A 17,171-nucleotide genomic window follows, 5' to 3' on the forward strand; every position below is an offset into this window, starting at 1 on the left:
TGATTCACAGGCCCAGCTGTAGTGGTGTTCTTTCAATAGTGTTCCCTGCCATTTCCCTCATTGTTTCTGTGTTCAATACAGTGGCACATCAATTGCTCTGCACCACTTGTCAGTCACTGGTAGTCAGAACTGCAGTCAGAATTACAGTGCAAATTTCAACATAGTGTATATTTCATGGCAATTTTGACTCTCTCGCTCTCTCTCTCTCTCTCTCTCTCTCTCTCTCTCAAGTCTGTCACATCACATGTGAGTCATTGTGAACCTGCTCTCATCTATAAAGAAAACAGGGCGCTAATTCTGGAGTTGGAATGCCAATCAAGCCACCACACAAGTCCCGCTAAAGGACACCATGCCCTTATGGTGCATTCATGAAGTCTGTTTCTGACAGTTGAGTCCGAAACATGCACATCAAATGCAGACTGGAGAGCACTGGTAGTGCTCCTCCCCCGGTCCTGTTACTGGAACGATGAACTTCTTTTGCTTAGTCCAGCTCTCCTTGTGTAATGGCCCGTGTCATCCCTTCCCTGCTCTTGAGACTGTGCTAGGAGACCCAGCAAACCCCTCGTGTGATGACATATACATGGATGAGCTGTTCGGGAGGAGCTGGACTACCTGTGCAACCTGAGCTGCAGGTGCTGCTGTCAAAAACAATCATCGAGCCTTCTCCTGGTTTCCCCAATGTAAAGCCGATCACATCTGATTTCAAGAAATACAACAGACAACTCCTGCAGCAATGCATGATGAGGAAAGGACAACCGCAGAGGCTGTGTTAATAAATAGGCATATAGCACATGCTAGAGCAGCTGCAGTCTACAGTACTGTGGTAATTATCTGACTGAGCTCACTGTTGATAAGCATGTCTTTGATGCTTTGGTCTCCTATATTTCTGGAGGATCCTTAAGAAGGGGTGTGACCTCTGCATCATCCTGAATGATTCTGTAGTGTTTAAGTATATTAGCCACAGTTTTATTTGTAGGATGATAATGGAGCATGGGTGATTGTTCAATGGTCAGTGCATCAGTTCTCTTAACAGGTAAAACTGGCAAGAGTCTATTTTAATTAAACCTTAAACAGGAATGGCTAGGTTTTAAGAGATTAAATTGAACTGGTGCACTACCACAGGAAGAGTTATTTACATGTGCAGAGGGTATTCCTGTTGGCCAGGATTATTGAACACGTCATTTTCTGAATTTCAGCGTTTTGTAGCTGCCTTCAGGGTCGCTGCTAAGGTTTTGGAGGCCCTAAGCATAACTGGTCAGGGAGGCCCCCCACCCCCCGGACACAAACACACACACACACACACACACACACACACACACACACACACACACACACACACACACACACACACAAAAGGTCAACTCAAACTGTTACTATTTAATATAATCCGCATTACAACCATTCACATGTAGCAATGTAGCAACATTTACAATGTTATAATAAGCCATGGTAAATAACAGCACAGCAGCACCACTTATAATGTATAAATAATAAATAACTTTAACACTAGAATTAGAATTAAAATAAATTTAATTCGAAAGTGAGCTCGCATTGCTACACTTAGGACCAGGGTTGCCAGATTGGGGACGTTTTTCCATCCAATTAGTTTGTTTATGGTAAAAATATGGCACTGGGCGAGTTATTTGTATAGAATTGCCACACATATTTTAAAAATCAGTTAAAATTGTGTTGAATTTAGCACCTCTATGCATTTATTGGACGCATTAATTGAGCATTTATTGGACTGGAAATCGTCACATCTGGCAATCTTGGTGTTAGGTGACAGAGCGAACAGAGAAGGACAGGACCGTGCCATTTCAGGGAATCGGGGCGGGGGTGGAACATGGGGGCTTTATATTAGGAAGAAACTATTAATTTATTTACCCCGATTAAGTAATGGGGTAGGGGCACATACAATGTTTAAAGACAAAAACCGTGTCATAATTTCAACACATTTTTCAGTAAATTGGAGGCCCCGCAGTATGGTTGGGGCCTTACGCAGGCTGCGTGGTCTGCATATGCCAGTCTCTGGAATATTGCATTAGTGACTGGTATAACTACACTAACGCCAGCTGCGGCAACGCACACAGCATATAATCTACAAAATATCAGAGGGCAGCGAGGAAACCCATCTCAAAACCTCTGTAAATCTCGCGAGACCTCCTATCGCCTCCCGTTTCCGCCGTGAGTTTTCACATTCCCGCCATCACCGACTGCCAAAGCGCAACGTCGTGGTCCGCGCTCCAGTAACAACACAACACTTGGCCCCCGCGTGCCGGCAGATCCCGCGCGCCACCGTTACAGCTCATTTTGGGACAGATATCATTTTTTAAGGATTTTTCGTTACGTTTTTTGGGGGGGGGTTGTCCTGGAACAGGTGTGTATTTATTGTTTTTTAGGGGGGAGGGAGGGAACTGGCAGTGTTTTCCTGAAATTACTAGCAAGCGAATCAACCACTACCAAGTCAGATATTGCTAACTAGCGAGCTAGCTTGTATCTGCTACGTCCTCGGTTATTTTTGGCTCATGCTAACTCCTTAGCTAAGCTAATGCTAACTCGTTAGTTAAGTTAATGCTAGCGCCGTAGCTAAGTTCGTGCTAGTGCATTAGCTAAGCTCATGCTAGCTCCTTAGCTAAGCTAATGCTAACGCAGTAGTTAAGCTACATGACAGCTAATGTGCATATGCCTGAAGCACTAGCTGCTGACTTGTAATTGACTAGCTAAACGGCTAAGTGGCTAACTATTTATTTTAGATGTAGTAGAGCGTAAAGTCTCCACCAAGCAAGCTGTAGCTAGGACGGCTAAGCCCGCTAACTACATGCCCAACGGGGCTAGCTTGGCTGTAGCGACTGTGTGTGCTGGGTGGTCAACTCCAGCTCTTCTATTGTGATTGACACGTTGTTGTCGTTTTAATACAAGCAGCTGCACCTAAAGGTGTTTGTAGTTTGTTTTTATGTCAATACTGTTCCTTGGTGGAGACCCAGACTCACACGAGTGAGCTAGGATAGCGAGGTTAGCCAACTTTTTAACGTTGGAAGTTTACCTAGCTAACTGACCCTACCTTACCTTATTAATGTGGTGCATATTAATATGATCTTGGACGACTGTAAAAGCAGGAACTCGTCGTTCTTCAAGATGTTTTGATTCACTAGGCAGGTAGATTATCTATCCAGGCAAGATATGTTAACGGACCCTCATGGATATCTTGTAGGATAGCTGCCATGCGAGGAGCGCACTCTGTTAACATTTGGACGGGTCACAGTCTGTTTTCTTAGGTCTGTTTGGTTCATTTGTTTAGTTTTTTTTAGAAACTGACTTGTTTCTTCTTCAAGCTTTATATACAAAACGTGTTTTGGTTAGCTAAATGTATCTTGTTGTAACGGCATGGTTTGATACTTAGTCTGTCCACTTTAGTGCATTTCAGTTTAAACTCTTCCAGCTAATTGAAAATGCAATAAAGCTAAAGCTCTTAGAGCGTCCCTGCATTGCGTGTTTTGATTTAGCCCTTATTTATATGTATTTAATATGTATTTGATACATTTCCGTCATATAATGTAACTCGAACTACATTTTATTCCAGCAAGGATTTGCACTTGTGTGTCATTCAAGCGGTTTTTCAATTTGTCTTTCTCTCTATTGTTAGGGCTTTTGTGAGGACAACTGGCCTCATCTGTTCGTCCTTAATAGCATTCAAAGCCGAAAATTTGAGCGCGTTGTCCAGTTGACGCACTAATGGCTGTTGTAGTGCCCAAAATGTCCAGCGGTGGCGCTGTTCGCATCCGCTACATTAGTCGGGATGTGGGCACTAGCAGATGGAGAGAGGGAGTATTTGAGATCCATGAGAGGGACAACAAAGTGAATCTAGTATTGAAGTTCAACAGTGGTGGAACTCCAAAACATTTCCAGGTATTTAAATGCCATACACTCTCCAAAGAAAGAAAACAGTAGAACCTGACACTGTTTGCACATATATGAACAAGTTGACAGTTATATAATGCTTTTCGTATGGCATCTCTCAAGTAGCTTCTGTTGTACTGAAGGACATCATTGGGGGATCAATGTTCTTATTCCGTGGGTGCGTAAAATAAAGGTTAAATTAAAAACAGTGCGTTTTGATTTAAACTGTTGTTTTGTTTCTTGTTGCAGTTAAACCACAATGTGAAGAATGTTGTGTTGGGTCCTGTGCACAACCTTAGCCGTTTGTCATTGACACTGAAAGACTCCAGCGTTGTCATATTTGAGAAAATGTCCGTAATGGTTGGAAAAAAATTAAAGGACTACCTTGAAACAATTAAGCAGGGTAAACAAATGGGTATGTGTAAATGATCAATACAATTCTAACTGTATATTCAAATTTTCTGATCTTGGGAGAGATTTTTTTCTTAAAGACAGTTCGTCTTTATTTATTTATATTCATGGTTTTATTTGTTTGTTCTTCTATTAATTTAGCTCTTAAGGCAAACCAGGGAAGTGCCAGTTTTGGATTAGTACTCGGGAACAGGACTGTGCAGAATGATTCAGGCTTGTCTCCATCAGAAAAACAGGTACGGTATGTACACAATTCATCAAGGTGCTAAATGGCAGTCGCTGTCCGGAATTGTAATTTTTTCCTTCCGTGTCTGCTTTTTGCTGTCAAGGCGACTCCGAGACGGCCAAGCTTGGACAGCAGAGAGGACGGCACTCCACGGAAACCCCTGGGCAGCCCCAGCCGAGTGACCTCAACGCCTGTGCGCAGCGGCCTCTTGGAGAACAGGTCTGTGCAGGTTAACCCGTTTAGCCGTCCCGTGGATGCTTCTGTGGTCTGATAAATAAAAATCAAGGGTCACTGGTCGAAGGATGTGGTTAATTAGCATTGCGTCGTTGATGATCTGGGCAGGTGCAGAATCACGGTTGCGTGATTTTTTTATTTGACTGAGCAGATGTTCTGTGTGCTTTCCTAAGGAATGAGAAGAGGAAGAGGTTGATAAGTTCAGATACAGACATGAATGAAGACTACCCCAAAGAGAATGACTCCTCTAGGTAGTAATCACATTTAAGTAGCTTCAGAAATTTTAGCTAAAAGCAATTTCCAGTTGCAAGATGTTTTCTGACATCATTTGTGTGCAAGATAGCTAAACAAAGTTAATAAATGAATAAACCCAGAGAGTTTACATCACATTCTGTGACACTTAAGTATTCAGTAGGCACATTTACACTTGATATTGTCCCTGTCCCTTAAAGGTGGAGTAGGTAATTAATTGTAGAAGCATTTTTTGTTTGTTAAAATACTCTTTACTTCGCGATGCTTTTGTATATTGTTGTCAAACTTCTTGATAATTATTTTATTCTGTAAATCTCCCAGGAGTGTGTGAAATCCTGCAAATATAAATAAATCAGAGAGATCACTGGCATGACTAACAGTGGTTAGCTAGGTTTTATAGGTGCTGCAAAGATGTATGAAATTAGAAGGAAAGTGAACATGATCGTTCAGAACTAACTTTGGCTGTGTAGCATAGCTAGACTTGGTGTTTTTAGCTTTGCCTGATATCTAACATTACTGTAGCTGGCACTTGCAGGCTAGCCAACAAGAAATGACTCCATTAAATTCTATTTTCAACACAATTTCTCAGTTCTCACATACAAGCTTGTCAGATGTGGCTACTACCAATAGCCTTTTTTAATATGCATTGAGACATGAGATAGTTGATTATAGTGATAAAGTGCTCCTCTCTCCTTCTCTCTTGGACCCTTCCAGCTGGTGTTAGGCAGTGTGTGTTTTCATGTGTTTTGGGGGAGGGAACTTGGATGAAGGGCTAAAGTTAGGAGTGGGAATTTTCGTTATTGGATATTTGCAAAAACTAGCTTAGTCTTGTTGGTTTCTACAAAATTACATACTCCACCTTTTTAAAATATGTATTGCTGGAATATCTAAATAAAGGGCATTGGTTCTAATCATTTTTCTTCTGTTTAGTAACAATAAGGCCATGGCAGACCCTTCCAGGAAGTTTCTGCTGAGCTGCAAAGAGAAGTTGAAGTCAGCAGAGGAGAACAGGACTTCAGGTTGGTACTCATGCTGCTCATGAATTTAATTTATTAATTTATTCCATAGGTGTGGTTTTGATTTGGGGTTTAATTCATTATTTGGTCTTTAACACCTGCTCACCTATAGCCCCCCTTGCATCAGCACCCCTCCAACCATCATCCTTCTATGGCAGCAGGACAGGAGCTAAAGACTACACTCAAACACATACGTTCTTGGACAGGTAAAGACATTATTAGACCATATAAACACCATGCATATTTACTGTAGTTCTGGTCATGGTTGGTTCAAACGTGACAGCCTGGTGGTTCACAGCTGAGGTTAAAATTGTGCTGATCTTGTCTAAAGCCACAAAGATTGGTCAACGATGGAGCGTCCACTTTTCTGAAGTTGACTTTTGCTATTAAAGGTCCACCAGCACAAGCCAGTGCCCTTCTGCCAAAAGAAGCCTGACGCTGCCTCATCACTCCACACCATTTAAGAAAGTTCGGACATCTCTAGAGTACGGAGGCTGGAACAAACCGAGACCTTCCACCCTAACTCAGCCTCAGCCGCCTTTGCAGGGGTCAGAATCCTAAATGCCCCTCTCATTGATCACGCTTCCTGGAGTTTCCAGCTGCATGTTTAAAGACCACCTTCTCTCCTTTAGGTTCTCCAACCTGGGAAACACCTGCTACATGAATGCCATACTGCAGTCACTTTTCAGTTTGCCCTCTTTCTCAAACGACCTGTTGAAACAGGGTATCCCATGGAGGAGGGTTCCCATTAATGCCTTGTTGAGGTACAATTGCATTTCAATCTATAAACAGTACTTGCATGTTTTTTAAAGTAGTTCAGAATCACCTGTTATATAAATATAATAGAATCCCTCATATTGCTCTCTCTATTAGGCGATTTGCCCATCTACTTGCCAAAAAAGATAACTCTTCTCCAGAGGTGAAAAAAGATTTGCTGAGGAGGGTGAAAAATGCCATTTCATCTACGGCTGAACGTTTTTCTGGCTACATGCAAAATGTAAGGGGGACATATCGGTTTAATTCTTCATTTGCTGCTTAGAATGTCCCACTTCGCTAATCCTAATTTGGGAGCGTGGAGGTGAGAAGATGACATTCATACTCACAAAGAAGGACCAGTTCCCTCTTGGCCTATTGAGCAGTAGAATGGTTCTCTTGAAAGTCTTGATGTTCTGACTGAAATCATGTCATTTGTTTTGCTTTGGAACCTTTACAATGTAAGATGCGTTTAGGGATCTGTGGGCAAGGGTGTTACTTATATCAAATATTTATTTGTGATTTAGTGATTTAACACTTCACCTCTAGGATGCCCATGAGTTCCTGAGCCAGTGTCTAGACCAGCTGAAGGAGGATGTGGAGAAGGTCAACAAAAGCTGGAAGAGTGAATGCTCAACCTGGGACGAGTGTCCGGGCACACGACTCACGGAGGACACGGACACGTCGCGCATATACACGTGCCCTGTGACCGTCAACATGGAGTTTGAAGTGCAGCACACAATCACGTGTAAAAGGTGGGATGTGTTACAAAGCTGATTTCATCGTTCTCGATTGTTTAGCTTATTTATTCATTTTAAGGGTGGGGGGGGGTGGAGGAGGAGGAGGAGGGGTACCTGTGTGTGTGTGCCTTTAAAATGAGGCTTTTTTTGGGTGATGGAAACATTACTGTGCAAACTCATTTTTATAGAGTGGATTATGCATTTGTTTATTTCTCTTAGATTTCACGTGTTAATTGTACTCATTGTCTTTGCTGATGTGTGGGTTTTTATTCACATGAAACTCAGCTGTGGAGAGGTGGTGACGAAACGTGAGCGGTTCAATGACCTGTCCATAGACCTGCCTCGCAGAAAGAAAACGATCCCCTTGAGATCCATCCAGGACTCACTGGATCTCTTCTTCAGGGTAGGGTTACATGTTTCTACAAAGGGAAAATTTCACACCAGGGGTGTGTGAAGGGGGCGGGGGACTAACTTGTAATCCATTTTTTTGTTGTTTTATTCTCAAATGTTTTGAACTCAAACACTTTGAAAGGACAGGTTAATAGAACATTGTAGGCCACCTGTTTACACTGCTGGAGTGCCGAATACATGGAAGCTCTTCAAACCTTGATACCTCTACATGACTTTAAATAGCTTGAACTAACATTTAACTATGTTGTTCATTCTTTATAGATGGAGGAAATTGAATATTCATGTGAAAAGTGTAATGGGAAAGCTGCTACAGTTACACACAAATTCAGCAGGTTGCCCCGGTAAACTAGTCTACACAACTAGTTCATTTGCATTTATTTTTCATGTGTAAACGTCTAAAGGAAGCCAGCTCATTGCTTTCTCTCTTGGCTCAGGGTGCTGATTCTTCACCTGAAGCGGTACAGTTACAACGCTCAGCTGTCTCTAAACAGCAAGCTGGGCCAGCAGGTCCTGATCCCGAGATATCTCACGCTGCTCTCCCACTGCACGGAGAACACGCGGCCTCCTCTCAGCCTGGGCTGGAGCGCACACGTGGCACTGTGAGATTCTGCTCGATGTTAACTCTGTTACCATAGTCCAGCAGAGGCGTGCGGTCCTGACGGACCCCCTGCTTTGTGTACTTTAGACCTTCTTCTTGATCTAACCTGTGATTCGATTTGTAAACTAAATTTTTATGCCTTTTATATGGTTCCTGCAGTGTAGTGCAGTCTGGGTGTTTGTGTTCACCTTTGCCCAGTTGTAGTCAGTTATTCGCAGTCACGGCACCCCAGTGTCTTGGTCTCTTACTCTTATGTCTGTTGTGGCCATCACAGGTCCAGAACACTGAAAACATCACAATCCGTCAACTCCTCTACACTGCGGTAAGATAAATATAATTTCCTTTATCTTTTTATTAAACCAGATGTGATGTTTTCTTCGTTCTGAAGGAAAGACAGTGGACAGGATAAAAACATATTTGCATTAAAAGGTTATTGATTCTATTATTACTGTTGACAGGAAAGGCTCTGTGAAGGCTGAATGCACAGGGAGCATCTTGTGTGACTCTGACAGTGAGGAGGAGCTTATCAGGAAAGGTGGTGGGAAACATCGGCTGAGCGAATCCCTCCCAGACGACGAGAAAATGGAGGTGGGTTGCCGGCCTTATCCTGGATTTAGTACATACCAGAGGGCTCTTAGATGAGAACCCCCACCATGTTGTAATGCCTTAATTTTGTTTTTGAAAATTTGTAAGTTGAAATGTAGGATAATTCTTGGTCTCAGTGACCGATTGTTTGTGTGCGCGCGCGCGTGCGGTCCAGTCTGATGGCAGTGGTCACGTTAATGCCTCTTTATGATGATTTGACCTGTGAACTTTCCTGTGAGGTGCTATTCATTGTGAACCAGTCTTGTGTAGTCTGCACTGAGTGTGTAATATACTCCAGGCTGTTGAAATGGTGACTAAATATAATGACACCACAAACCGGGTATATATTGTAGAAAATCTGGTGTGGGGACTCTGTGCTAATGTTTCTTGGAGTGCTAATGGAACTGAAGTGGCCATCGTCTTGCCCAGGTGCAGCAGAGTGGTCCGGTGGAGCAAACCGAGTTCACAGGCATGAACGATGAGGAAATGCTGGCCGCTGTTCTTGAGATGAGTCGGCACGACGCTGGTCTGTCCGTGCCCCACGATGACGAACCAACGAGCAGCCCTGACACAGGCTTTGGAGATACAGATTCACAAGAGCTGACTCACCATCTGGACCTGCTAGATGGAGACAAACCATCTGGAGGTGTGCACAGAGTCCAGACCAAACCTTTCCATCATCTTTTTCTTGGTGTTTAATGTGTTTTGTAGGAACATGTGGGGAAGCTTTATGCGGTTTTTAATGGGGTGTAGCGCACAGAATCTGTGGGGTATGGTTGTCCTCCTCTGAAATGTGGTTGTGTGTAATCAGATGTGCTCAGCTCCCTGGACCTGACCATGGATGAGAACAAGGAGAACCAGACACCGGACGGCACTCAGGCCGAGCTGGAGTGGGTGCAGCAGTACAGCCTAGACCAGGAGCGTGAGGAGCAGGAGCTGCAACAAGCGCTCGCCCAGAGTCTCCAGGAACACGTACGGCTTTTGTCTTATGACTTCATGATAACGACGACGGGTATAATTCTGACATGGCAAACGCTGACTGGGGCAAGTGTGTGTGTGTATGTGGTAAATGGCTAATGCTGAGAAGTGTTTTGCGTGTACAGGAGGCGCGGGAGATGCGGGAAGACGACGATCTGAAAAGAGCTACAGAGCTCAGCTTGCAAGGTAGGGAAGTAGGGACTGACTTGTTCTTCAGTAGTTTCAAATGGCTGTCTGGGTTGCTTATTCAGTACCTTACTTCCAACCTCTATTTTTGAACCATGTATTCTCCCAGAATTCAACAACTCCCTCCCTGAGCTGCTGTGCTCTGATGAAGATTCGGGAAATGAGGATGCTTTGGACATGGAGTACAGTGAGACAGAGGCAGAGGAACTGAAGAGGAACGCAGAGGTGAGACTTGCATAGACACATCGAGTGCCAGTCAGGCGCATTTCTGATTTGAACCACCACAAGGTAGTAGATTTCACTTTGTTAAACTGATTGTAAGAAGTGCACATTTGGGTCAAGTTAACAACTGAATGCTTGTGTTGTTTCCTCTGCAGAGTGGAGAGCTTGGAAACTCCTTCAGACTCATTAGTGTGGTCAGTCACATTGGCACCAGTTCGTCATCAGGTGTGAAGAAGCTACTTAGTAGAATTTTTGCAATAGGATCTTGCACAATGAAGTAGTATGGTAAAATGGTGAGGTTCAGTGGATTCACCATGAAGCAGACACGACTTGTGCTTGGTCCCATGTCAGAGAGTCTGGCTTTGTCTTGAAATGTGATTAATTCTAGCATTTATTTAAGTGTCATTGACCATGATCCTTCTTCCTCCCTTCAGGCCACTACATCAGTGATGTTTATGATATGAAGAAACAGTCCTGGCTCACATACAATGATTTAGATGTGTCTCGGACACAGGAGGCCACTGTTCAGAGAGACCGAGACAGAAGTGGATACATTTTCTTCTACATGCACAAGTAAGGAATGGAAAAGCCGCATGGTGTCTTGTTGTTCGTGTTGTCCATAGTGAATCTTTCTAAAGCAAAAACACATTTGTTTATATTTGAAGGGATACAGTGATCCTGTGTTTTTGTGATGCTAAACAACGTCTCCTCCTTAGGAATGTGTTTGAGGAGCTGTCTGAGTTGGAGAGAGCAGGAGGAACCACAGATTCCAGCCGCACTGTTCTGCAGCCTTTATAAGGGGCTGCGCACACCGGGTCCTACCTGCGGTCCTGTGCTGCTGTGATGGGCCTCTGGGGTGGTGGACGCCTGAGCTGAGTCCAGGGTACAACTTGTACCTGTCCAATACTACTGATCACCGTCTATTCACACTCCTACTCACTTACTGCAGGCACTTTTCATTTCGCTTTTCTTTTTTCTCCTTGTTGTGATACATTGTCACTAAAGTGGATCAGTATTGATGTTCTTGCATTTGAAGTATTGCATTTAATAAATTAAAAGTCTCTTGGCACAGCAGAACATTTAATGCATTAATAATTTCAGAGCAAATGTCTGAGGTCAGGGAGTATTTGTCCTTTTTAGCCTTTTTTTCCCAACTTTTCCAAAATCCTTTATGATCTATTGAATATAAAGATTTATTCTTCTATGTTTGGGGTGACATCGGGACATACGTGTTTCCTGTTTGATATGCAGCTGAAAATGTGGTGCAATATTTACTTTGCCAGTTGGCGTTTGTCTGTCCTATAGCGATGAGTGGGATGGGGATGTTCCAGTTTATATCCAAGGCTTTATTGAAGACTGTTTATTGCTATTTTAATCATATTTTATAAATATAATCTAACAAGCTAAACAATTGATGTAGCTTGTCTTTTTTAAGAGGACCCTACTGGAGGTTTATTTGTGACCCTCTGATACACCCAGTAAATTATATTTTCTTTCCCTCCCAGATAGAGCTTTTTGTTGTGGATGCTGCACAGCCATTTTGGGTAGGATGTCTCTCCTTAGAACAAGGCCAGACACAGCGCATAATCCTTTACCGAATAGAGAAGCTATTCCAGTGACTTTTTGTGAGGTCAGCAGATGTGAATATTTATTTTATGACCTTGTTCATTTTTTTGTATGCCACTGTCTGGTTATATTGTCTCCTATTTTAATATGTTCGGTAGTTACATCTCCAGAACCTTTTATTTAAGCTTTTCTGTTTTTACTTTTCTCTGTTGGTCATTTTGATTGCATTAACAAGAAGAGTGGGCTCAATAGTGAAGTTTGTATGGTGTCAAACTTTTTTTTTCTTCTTTCCTTTCAGAAAAACTGGTATAAACTTTAATTAGTTGCTTAGTACTCAGTCTTTGACTTCCTAAACAGCAATTTTAGAAATAAAATTTATTTAGAAAAAGAAAATGCAGACTTTGTTTGAATGTTAATTATTAAATCAAACATTTCGGTGGTAGAGCAAAGTTGAGGTGATTGTCTTTATTCTCTGACTATATGTCCAGTGACTCCAACACATTCCCCCATTGTCATGACACCTGCCGCGTGCATCTCTTTGTTAGAGGCACAAGACGACTCCCTGTTAGCCTGTTGAACTCACTTAGGATGTAACTTTCTCTCTGAAACATCTGTAAATGGAAGAACAAATTAAAACTTAACTACCACCTTATAATACAATGTTTTATTAACTAATGTCTACAACTGATTTGTAATGCAAGTGCTATGTATATCATTTTTATATTACCACTAGTTTTGTCAGAATATTCTGAGATTTTCTTTAAATGAGCCATGCATACTTTCATCCATAACCTAGAATCATCAAGGCTCTGGGGTGCGTTTAATGTAACCTGTAACCATCTTGGTTGTGGGACAGCACTTTAGTTTTGTCTATATATCTACTGAAGCCTTGATGTTAATTGCGTCGATCGTTTTGTACCTCGTCCCACTCCTCTTCTGTCTCGTGTCTGTACCCCAGTAAGTGACAGATCCCATGTGCAAGAACAACCTGTGGGACAACACAACATCTATACAGCACGCATGTACATTTTATTATTATCTTATGGAAATCGATATACTTACTGTCAGGGTCCCGTGAAGATCGCTTGACGTTTCTTTGCACTGTTGCATTACATATTCTACTCCCAAGAAAATATCTCCTAAATTATACTCATCTCTGTGAACGACACATGGCAGCTTCCCTGGTCTCAGGTCCTTGGGGAAACAATCGTCTTTTAGTCGAAGAAAGTCTTTAAAATAGTCGCAAAACCAGATGTACACAAGGAAGCGTTGATGTGGATTATCTTTAGGAGATCTTTACCTCATAGAAAGGAAACGAAAGCACGTCTGTCGGCATGTCTTTTTTCCTGTAGATAGTGTTGATACGTTGTATTTTTGGGTTGTCTACACAAATTATGCCCATATCAAATTTTTGAATACCCAAAATGTGTCTCAGGGTTTCCACGTTTTTGCGCAGCCTGGCGCGTCTAAGCGGAACAACGTTTTGAAGGTTGCGCAGAACTACACCCATATTCAAAATGAAAAGCAGGTCAGAATAAAAGGGAAAAAAGTCAAGTACATTTCTCGCTTCATAAGCATTTACATTATTATAAACCGGTGTTTACACAGCGTTTGCTAGCCCGCTACCACTAGCCTAACGCCCGCTCGTCCGCGATCACAAGGTGACCAGCTCGCTAGAGCTTGTGCCAATACGTCCAAGTATTATTTATTATTCCTTCATAAAGTAATACAAACTAAACTTGGAATAAATTCTCTGCGAAATCTGTTGGCTAAGAGGTTTGTAAATTATTCATTCAAACGCCGGTGTTTGTTTTCTGGAAGTGGACCGTCTTCGCTTTGGACTTCGTTTCCTTTAGAGGTCTAAGCCGGTTGGACAGGAAGATGACTTTGAGCTTTTAAATATTTTACTTAATAAAAGTCCCAATTCGTGTTGATTTTTTTGGGGGAGGAATAAAACAAAAATATTTAAAGAGGACATTTTCAACAGGACTTTCTTTGGCAACTAGCAGCAATAGCTGTGAATTTGGCAATAGTCAAATAATTTTCACTGTTAAATGTTTTTTTTTTTTCCAGGAAAGGCTATTACGATTAGCTAGTTAGATACGTAGAATGAAATTAACGTTTTTGGTATGTTGTTATGCAGTTACGTCTGAACCAGTTAACTGGTTAACTTTTATGCTTGATAGCATTTTCCGTACTAATGCCGTAAAAAGTTAACCCGCTTTATTTCAGTGTAAGAAACAACGACCCCCGAGGGCTAGAATTTGAATATCTAGCAGCATATCTTAAATGTCAAATTATTTGTCACTGATTACAAAATCCTGGACTTGGTTTGGCAGATTGGAGTGAAGACCTACAGGCTTACATCACTGAAAACACAGGTAGGTCCTTTGGCCAGTGCATTTTACTAATAACACCATTCCATAAAACCATATAAGTAATTGGTTCCAAAGATCACTTATTATATAACCTGTCCTACAAAGCTAGTCGCTGATTTATTTCGGCAGCCAGTAGATAGCAACTGTACAGAAATATTTCTTCTGGCGTTTAAGTGAATTATCTGACGTAAGTATATGACTTTTACAATAACTTTTTGTATAATTGAGCTACACATTAAATAAATAAATGTGATGTTTAAGAGATGGTAAATTTAAACATGAATACTCATTCCGTAGCTATCTGGAAGACCAAGTACAATGAGTGTATCCTCCAGAGATGCCAAGATTGTGGTAGTGGGTGCAGGATTTGCAGGTCTGGCAGCAGCATCTGCTCTAGTTCAAGCTGGGTTTCAGCACGTCAAAGTTCTTGAAGGCAGCAGACGAATAGGAGGTAGAGTCCACACAACAAGACCATTCAGCAAAAATATTATAGAACTCGGGGCCAACTGGATCCATGGACAAGAAGACAACCCACTTTACCAACTAGCCAAAGACCGTGATTTGCTGGTTGAAGGGGTATCAGCAAGTAAAGTGATGTGCCTGCCCTGCTCTGTAACACCACATGACTACTTTTTTAAGGAAAGTGGAAAACAGCTTAATGGTGCCAGTATTGATGAGGTGTGCTCTCTATTCAGTAAATTAACCTTTAAGGCTTTTGAGTCAGAGCTGGAGGACAGACATAGAGCCCTGAGTTTGGGGGGTTATCTTGACGCTGCTTTTGCCGAGTCACCTTTAGCTGCTTCTGAGGATGGATGGAAGATTTTTGAATGGTGCAAGAGAAGTGAATGTACAGATGAGGCAAGTTCTCTCTATGAAGTGTCTGCGTCAGAGATTGGTTATTATGTTGCCCTGGAGGGAGGATTTTTTAACTCTTTGGGCCCTGGTGGCTACCAAGCAATTCTAGAAGTGTTCTTGAAGAGTCTGCCACCAGAAACCACCCTGATTGGTAAACCTGTGAGGAGCATTCAGTGGGACCTGAATAAAAAATCACAGGGAGCTGAGAGCAGAGAGATGAGCCACCCCGTCAAGATAATCTGTGATAATGATGAGAGCTTTGAGGCCGACCACATCATTGTGACTGTGTCTTTAGGGGTTTTAAAACAGCAGGCAGGAGCCATGTTTGAACCTGCTTTACCAAAATGCAAGATGGATGCTATAGAGCGGCTTGGCTTTGGCATAGTAGATAAGATCTTCCTGTGTTTTAGTGAGAGGTTTTGGCCAGAGGACTGCGCAGGAATTCAACTTGTGTGGGATGATGGTCCTGAAGATAAGGAAGTTTATGACTCACAAAATGAAGGAGATGGCTGGAAAAAGACATGGTTTAAGAAGATCTGTGGCTTTGATACGGTGGCTCGTCATCCTACAGTACTCTGTGGCTGGATTACAGGCAGAGAGGCCCTTCATATGGAGACACTGCAGGACTCTGACGTGAGAGACACCTGTGTGAAGTACGCCTTCTTATCTTGCAATTTTGGCTTATTATATTTATATTTTAAGCAAACATATTTCTGAAATATTTTTGCTTTTATTTTGAAAGGTTGCTCAGGTCCTTCACTGGCTGGTCAGTTCCTGATGCGTCACAAGTGCTGATTTCCAGATGGGGTTGCGACCCCTGGACCTTTGGTTCCTATACCTTTGTTCCCCACATGGTAAATGGGGTGAAGGCGCATGAGGCACTTGCTGAACCTCTTCCCCTTCAAAGTAAACTCCCTGAAAATAAGGTATAGTTGGAGCTTTTCTTTCCATAATCCACAGTGTAAAATATAAGAAACAGCTGTACATTTAATGAACGGAGTATGATTTGAGCTTAATATATCAATGTGCAAAATTTCAGTGTATTCGGATATTCAGTTAATACATTTTCAGTTAATTGATTGTTTGTCTCTGAAGCCTTTGCAGGTGCTGTTTGCAGGTGAAGCCACTCATGTGAATTTCTACACCACCACCCATGGAGCATACCTCTCTGGGATCAGGGAAGCACAGAGACTCATTAACCACTACAGTAAATAGGCACTCTGTCCTGTTTTCTTTTCTTTAAAAAATCACAAGACCTTGCATTTTTATGACTGCAATATAAGACAATATATGTAAGCATGTCCTTTGTATTGTTCAATGACACGATCTAAAGTTGTGGAAGTACATTGAGTAAGATTCTTCATTGAAAGGTTTTTTTTGCAAAGGGAATGCTGATGATCTACAGTGTGTGATCTTGATTATAAGTAACATTATAAGTTACCTATAACATTATAACTAACATAACTGGTGGTTTCTGACTTGCTACTGTAATGTTTTGGAGATTTACAAATGTGAGATTAAATGTCACAATTCTGTCGACCTGCTCTGCCATCTAGAACCTCTTCTCCTTTGGATCACCAGACAATTCATCACTGTTTGTTACACTGAGTCAACACCACTTAACTAAGGATTTAGATTGGCATTTTACTACAGGTTTTTAAAAAACGATGACCTGCAATTAAAGTAGATGTAATACCCTGGTTGTCCTTGTGAGGATACAATAATGTATAACTCTTAACCTGCTCAATCTGAGGATCGACTTTAACTTAGACTAGTATACAATGTAGTTAGTTATGTACAGTGCACATGTCTCCATTTTATTTACGTTTGTCATATTTCTAAACCTGTAAACCTTTTGATTTA

General features: G+C 41.9%; 3 protein-coding genes across 5 annotated transcripts; 2 read left to right on the forward strand and 1 right to left on the reverse strand.

The window, feature by feature from the left end:
* Window positions 1–2,155: 2,155 nt before the first annotated feature.
* usp37 (ubiquitin specific peptidase 37) lies at window positions 2,156–11,365 on the forward strand. Of its 2 annotated transcripts, XM_077002440.1 has the most exons (24): window positions 2,158–2,377; window positions 3,644–3,906; window positions 4,147–4,312; window positions 4,450–4,544; window positions 4,638–4,753; window positions 4,942–5,019; window positions 5,951–6,039; window positions 6,149–6,242; window positions 6,429–6,584; window positions 6,669–6,800; window positions 6,910–7,033; window positions 7,339–7,544; window positions 7,815–7,932; window positions 8,202–8,281; window positions 8,375–8,539; window positions 8,813–8,860; window positions 8,997–9,126; window positions 9,553–9,769; window positions 9,935–10,095; window positions 10,227–10,287; window positions 10,397–10,512; window positions 10,665–10,734; window positions 10,944–11,082; window positions 11,226–11,365. In XM_077002440.1, exons 2-24 carry the CDS (start codon window positions 3,733–3,735, stop codon window positions 11,305–11,307), a joined length of 2,817 nt encoding a protein of 938 aa, XP_076858555.1. In that variant the 5' UTR covers window positions 2,158–2,377; window positions 3,644–3,732; the 3' UTR covers window positions 11,308–11,365. The 2 variants fall into 2 exon arrangements, with proteins under 2 accessions (XP_076858556.1, XP_076858555.1); XM_077002441.1 differs by lacking the exon at window positions 4,942–5,019 and having other exon boundaries at window positions 2,156–2,377.
* A 585-nt stretch (window positions 11,366–11,950) lies between these two features.
* Window positions 11,951–13,964, reverse strand: ybey (ybeY metalloendoribonuclease). Its single transcript, XM_077002446.1, has 4 exons — window positions 13,376–13,964; window positions 13,138–13,269; window positions 12,995–13,063; window positions 11,951–12,686 (listed from the first exon to the last, which is right to left on the reverse strand). Exons 1-4 carry the CDS (start codon window positions 13,583–13,585, stop codon window positions 12,588–12,590), a joined length of 510 nt encoding a protein of 169 aa, XP_076858561.1. The 5' UTR covers window positions 13,586–13,964; the 3' UTR covers window positions 11,951–12,587.
* Window positions 13,965–14,085: 121 nt separating this feature from the next.
* LOC143512303 (spermine oxidase) lies at window positions 14,086–17,097 on the forward strand. 2 transcript variants are annotated; one of them, XM_077002443.1, is made up of 4 exons: window positions 14,086–14,456; window positions 14,751–15,961; window positions 16,051–16,234; window positions 16,404–17,097. In XM_077002443.1, exons 2-4 carry the CDS (start codon window positions 14,772–14,774, stop codon window positions 16,521–16,523), a joined length of 1,494 nt encoding a protein of 497 aa, XP_076858558.1. In that variant the 5' UTR covers window positions 14,086–14,456; window positions 14,751–14,771; the 3' UTR covers window positions 16,524–17,097. The 2 variants fall into 2 exon arrangements, with proteins under 2 accessions (XP_076858558.1, XP_076858557.1); XM_077002442.1 differs by lacking the exon at window positions 14,086–14,456 and adding an exon at window positions 14,535–14,640.
* The last annotated feature ends 74 nt before the right edge of the window (window positions 17,098–17,171 follow it).

Source organism: Brachyhypopomus gauderio, chromosome 4 (genome assembly GCF_052324685.1).
Source record: "Brachyhypopomus gauderio isolate BG-103 chromosome 4, BGAUD_0.2, whole genome shotgun sequence".
Taxonomy (NCBI): domain Eukaryota; kingdom Metazoa; phylum Chordata; class Actinopteri; order Gymnotiformes; family Hypopomidae; genus Brachyhypopomus; species Brachyhypopomus gauderio.

Excerpts from the sequence above, each read along its gene's own strand:
- usp37 (XM_077002440.1), top strand. The coding sequence starts at position 3,733 with ATGGCTGTTGTAGTGCCCAAAATGTCCAGCGGTGGCGCTGTTCGCATC. Across the intron at positions 3,907-4,146 it reads GAACTCCAAAACATTTCCAG|TTAAACCACAATGTGAAGAA; the intron begins GTATTTAAATGC and ends TTCTTGTTGCAG. Across the intron at positions 10,735-10,943 it reads TGGCACCAGTTCGTCATCAG|GCCACTACATCAGTGATGTT; the intron begins GTGTGAAGAAGC and ends TCCTCCCTTCAG.
- LOC143512303 (XM_077002443.1), top strand. The coding sequence starts at position 14,772 with ATGAGTGTATCCTCCAGAGATGCCAAGATTGTGGTAGTGGGTGCAGGA. Across the intron at positions 15,962-16,050 it reads GTGAGAGACACCTGTGTGAA|GTTGCTCAGGTCCTTCACTG; the intron begins GTACGCCTTCTT and ends TTATTTTGAAAG. Across the intron at positions 16,235-16,403 it reads GTAAACTCCCTGAAAATAAG|CCTTTGCAGGTGCTGTTTGC; the intron begins GTATAGTTGGAG and ends TTGTCTCTGAAG.
- ybey (XM_077002446.1), bottom strand. The coding sequence starts at position 13,585 with ATGGGTGTAGTTCTGCGCAACCTTCAAAACGTTGTTCCGCTTAGACGC. Across the intron at positions 13,064-13,137 it reads ATCTTCACGGGACCCTGACA|GTTGTTCTTGCACATGGGAT; the intron begins GTAAGTATATCG and ends GTTGTCCCACAG. Across the intron at positions 12,687-12,994 it reads CAGAAGAGGAGTGGGACGAG|ATGTTTCAGAGAGAAAGTTA; the intron begins GTACAAAACGAT and ends TTCCATTTACAG.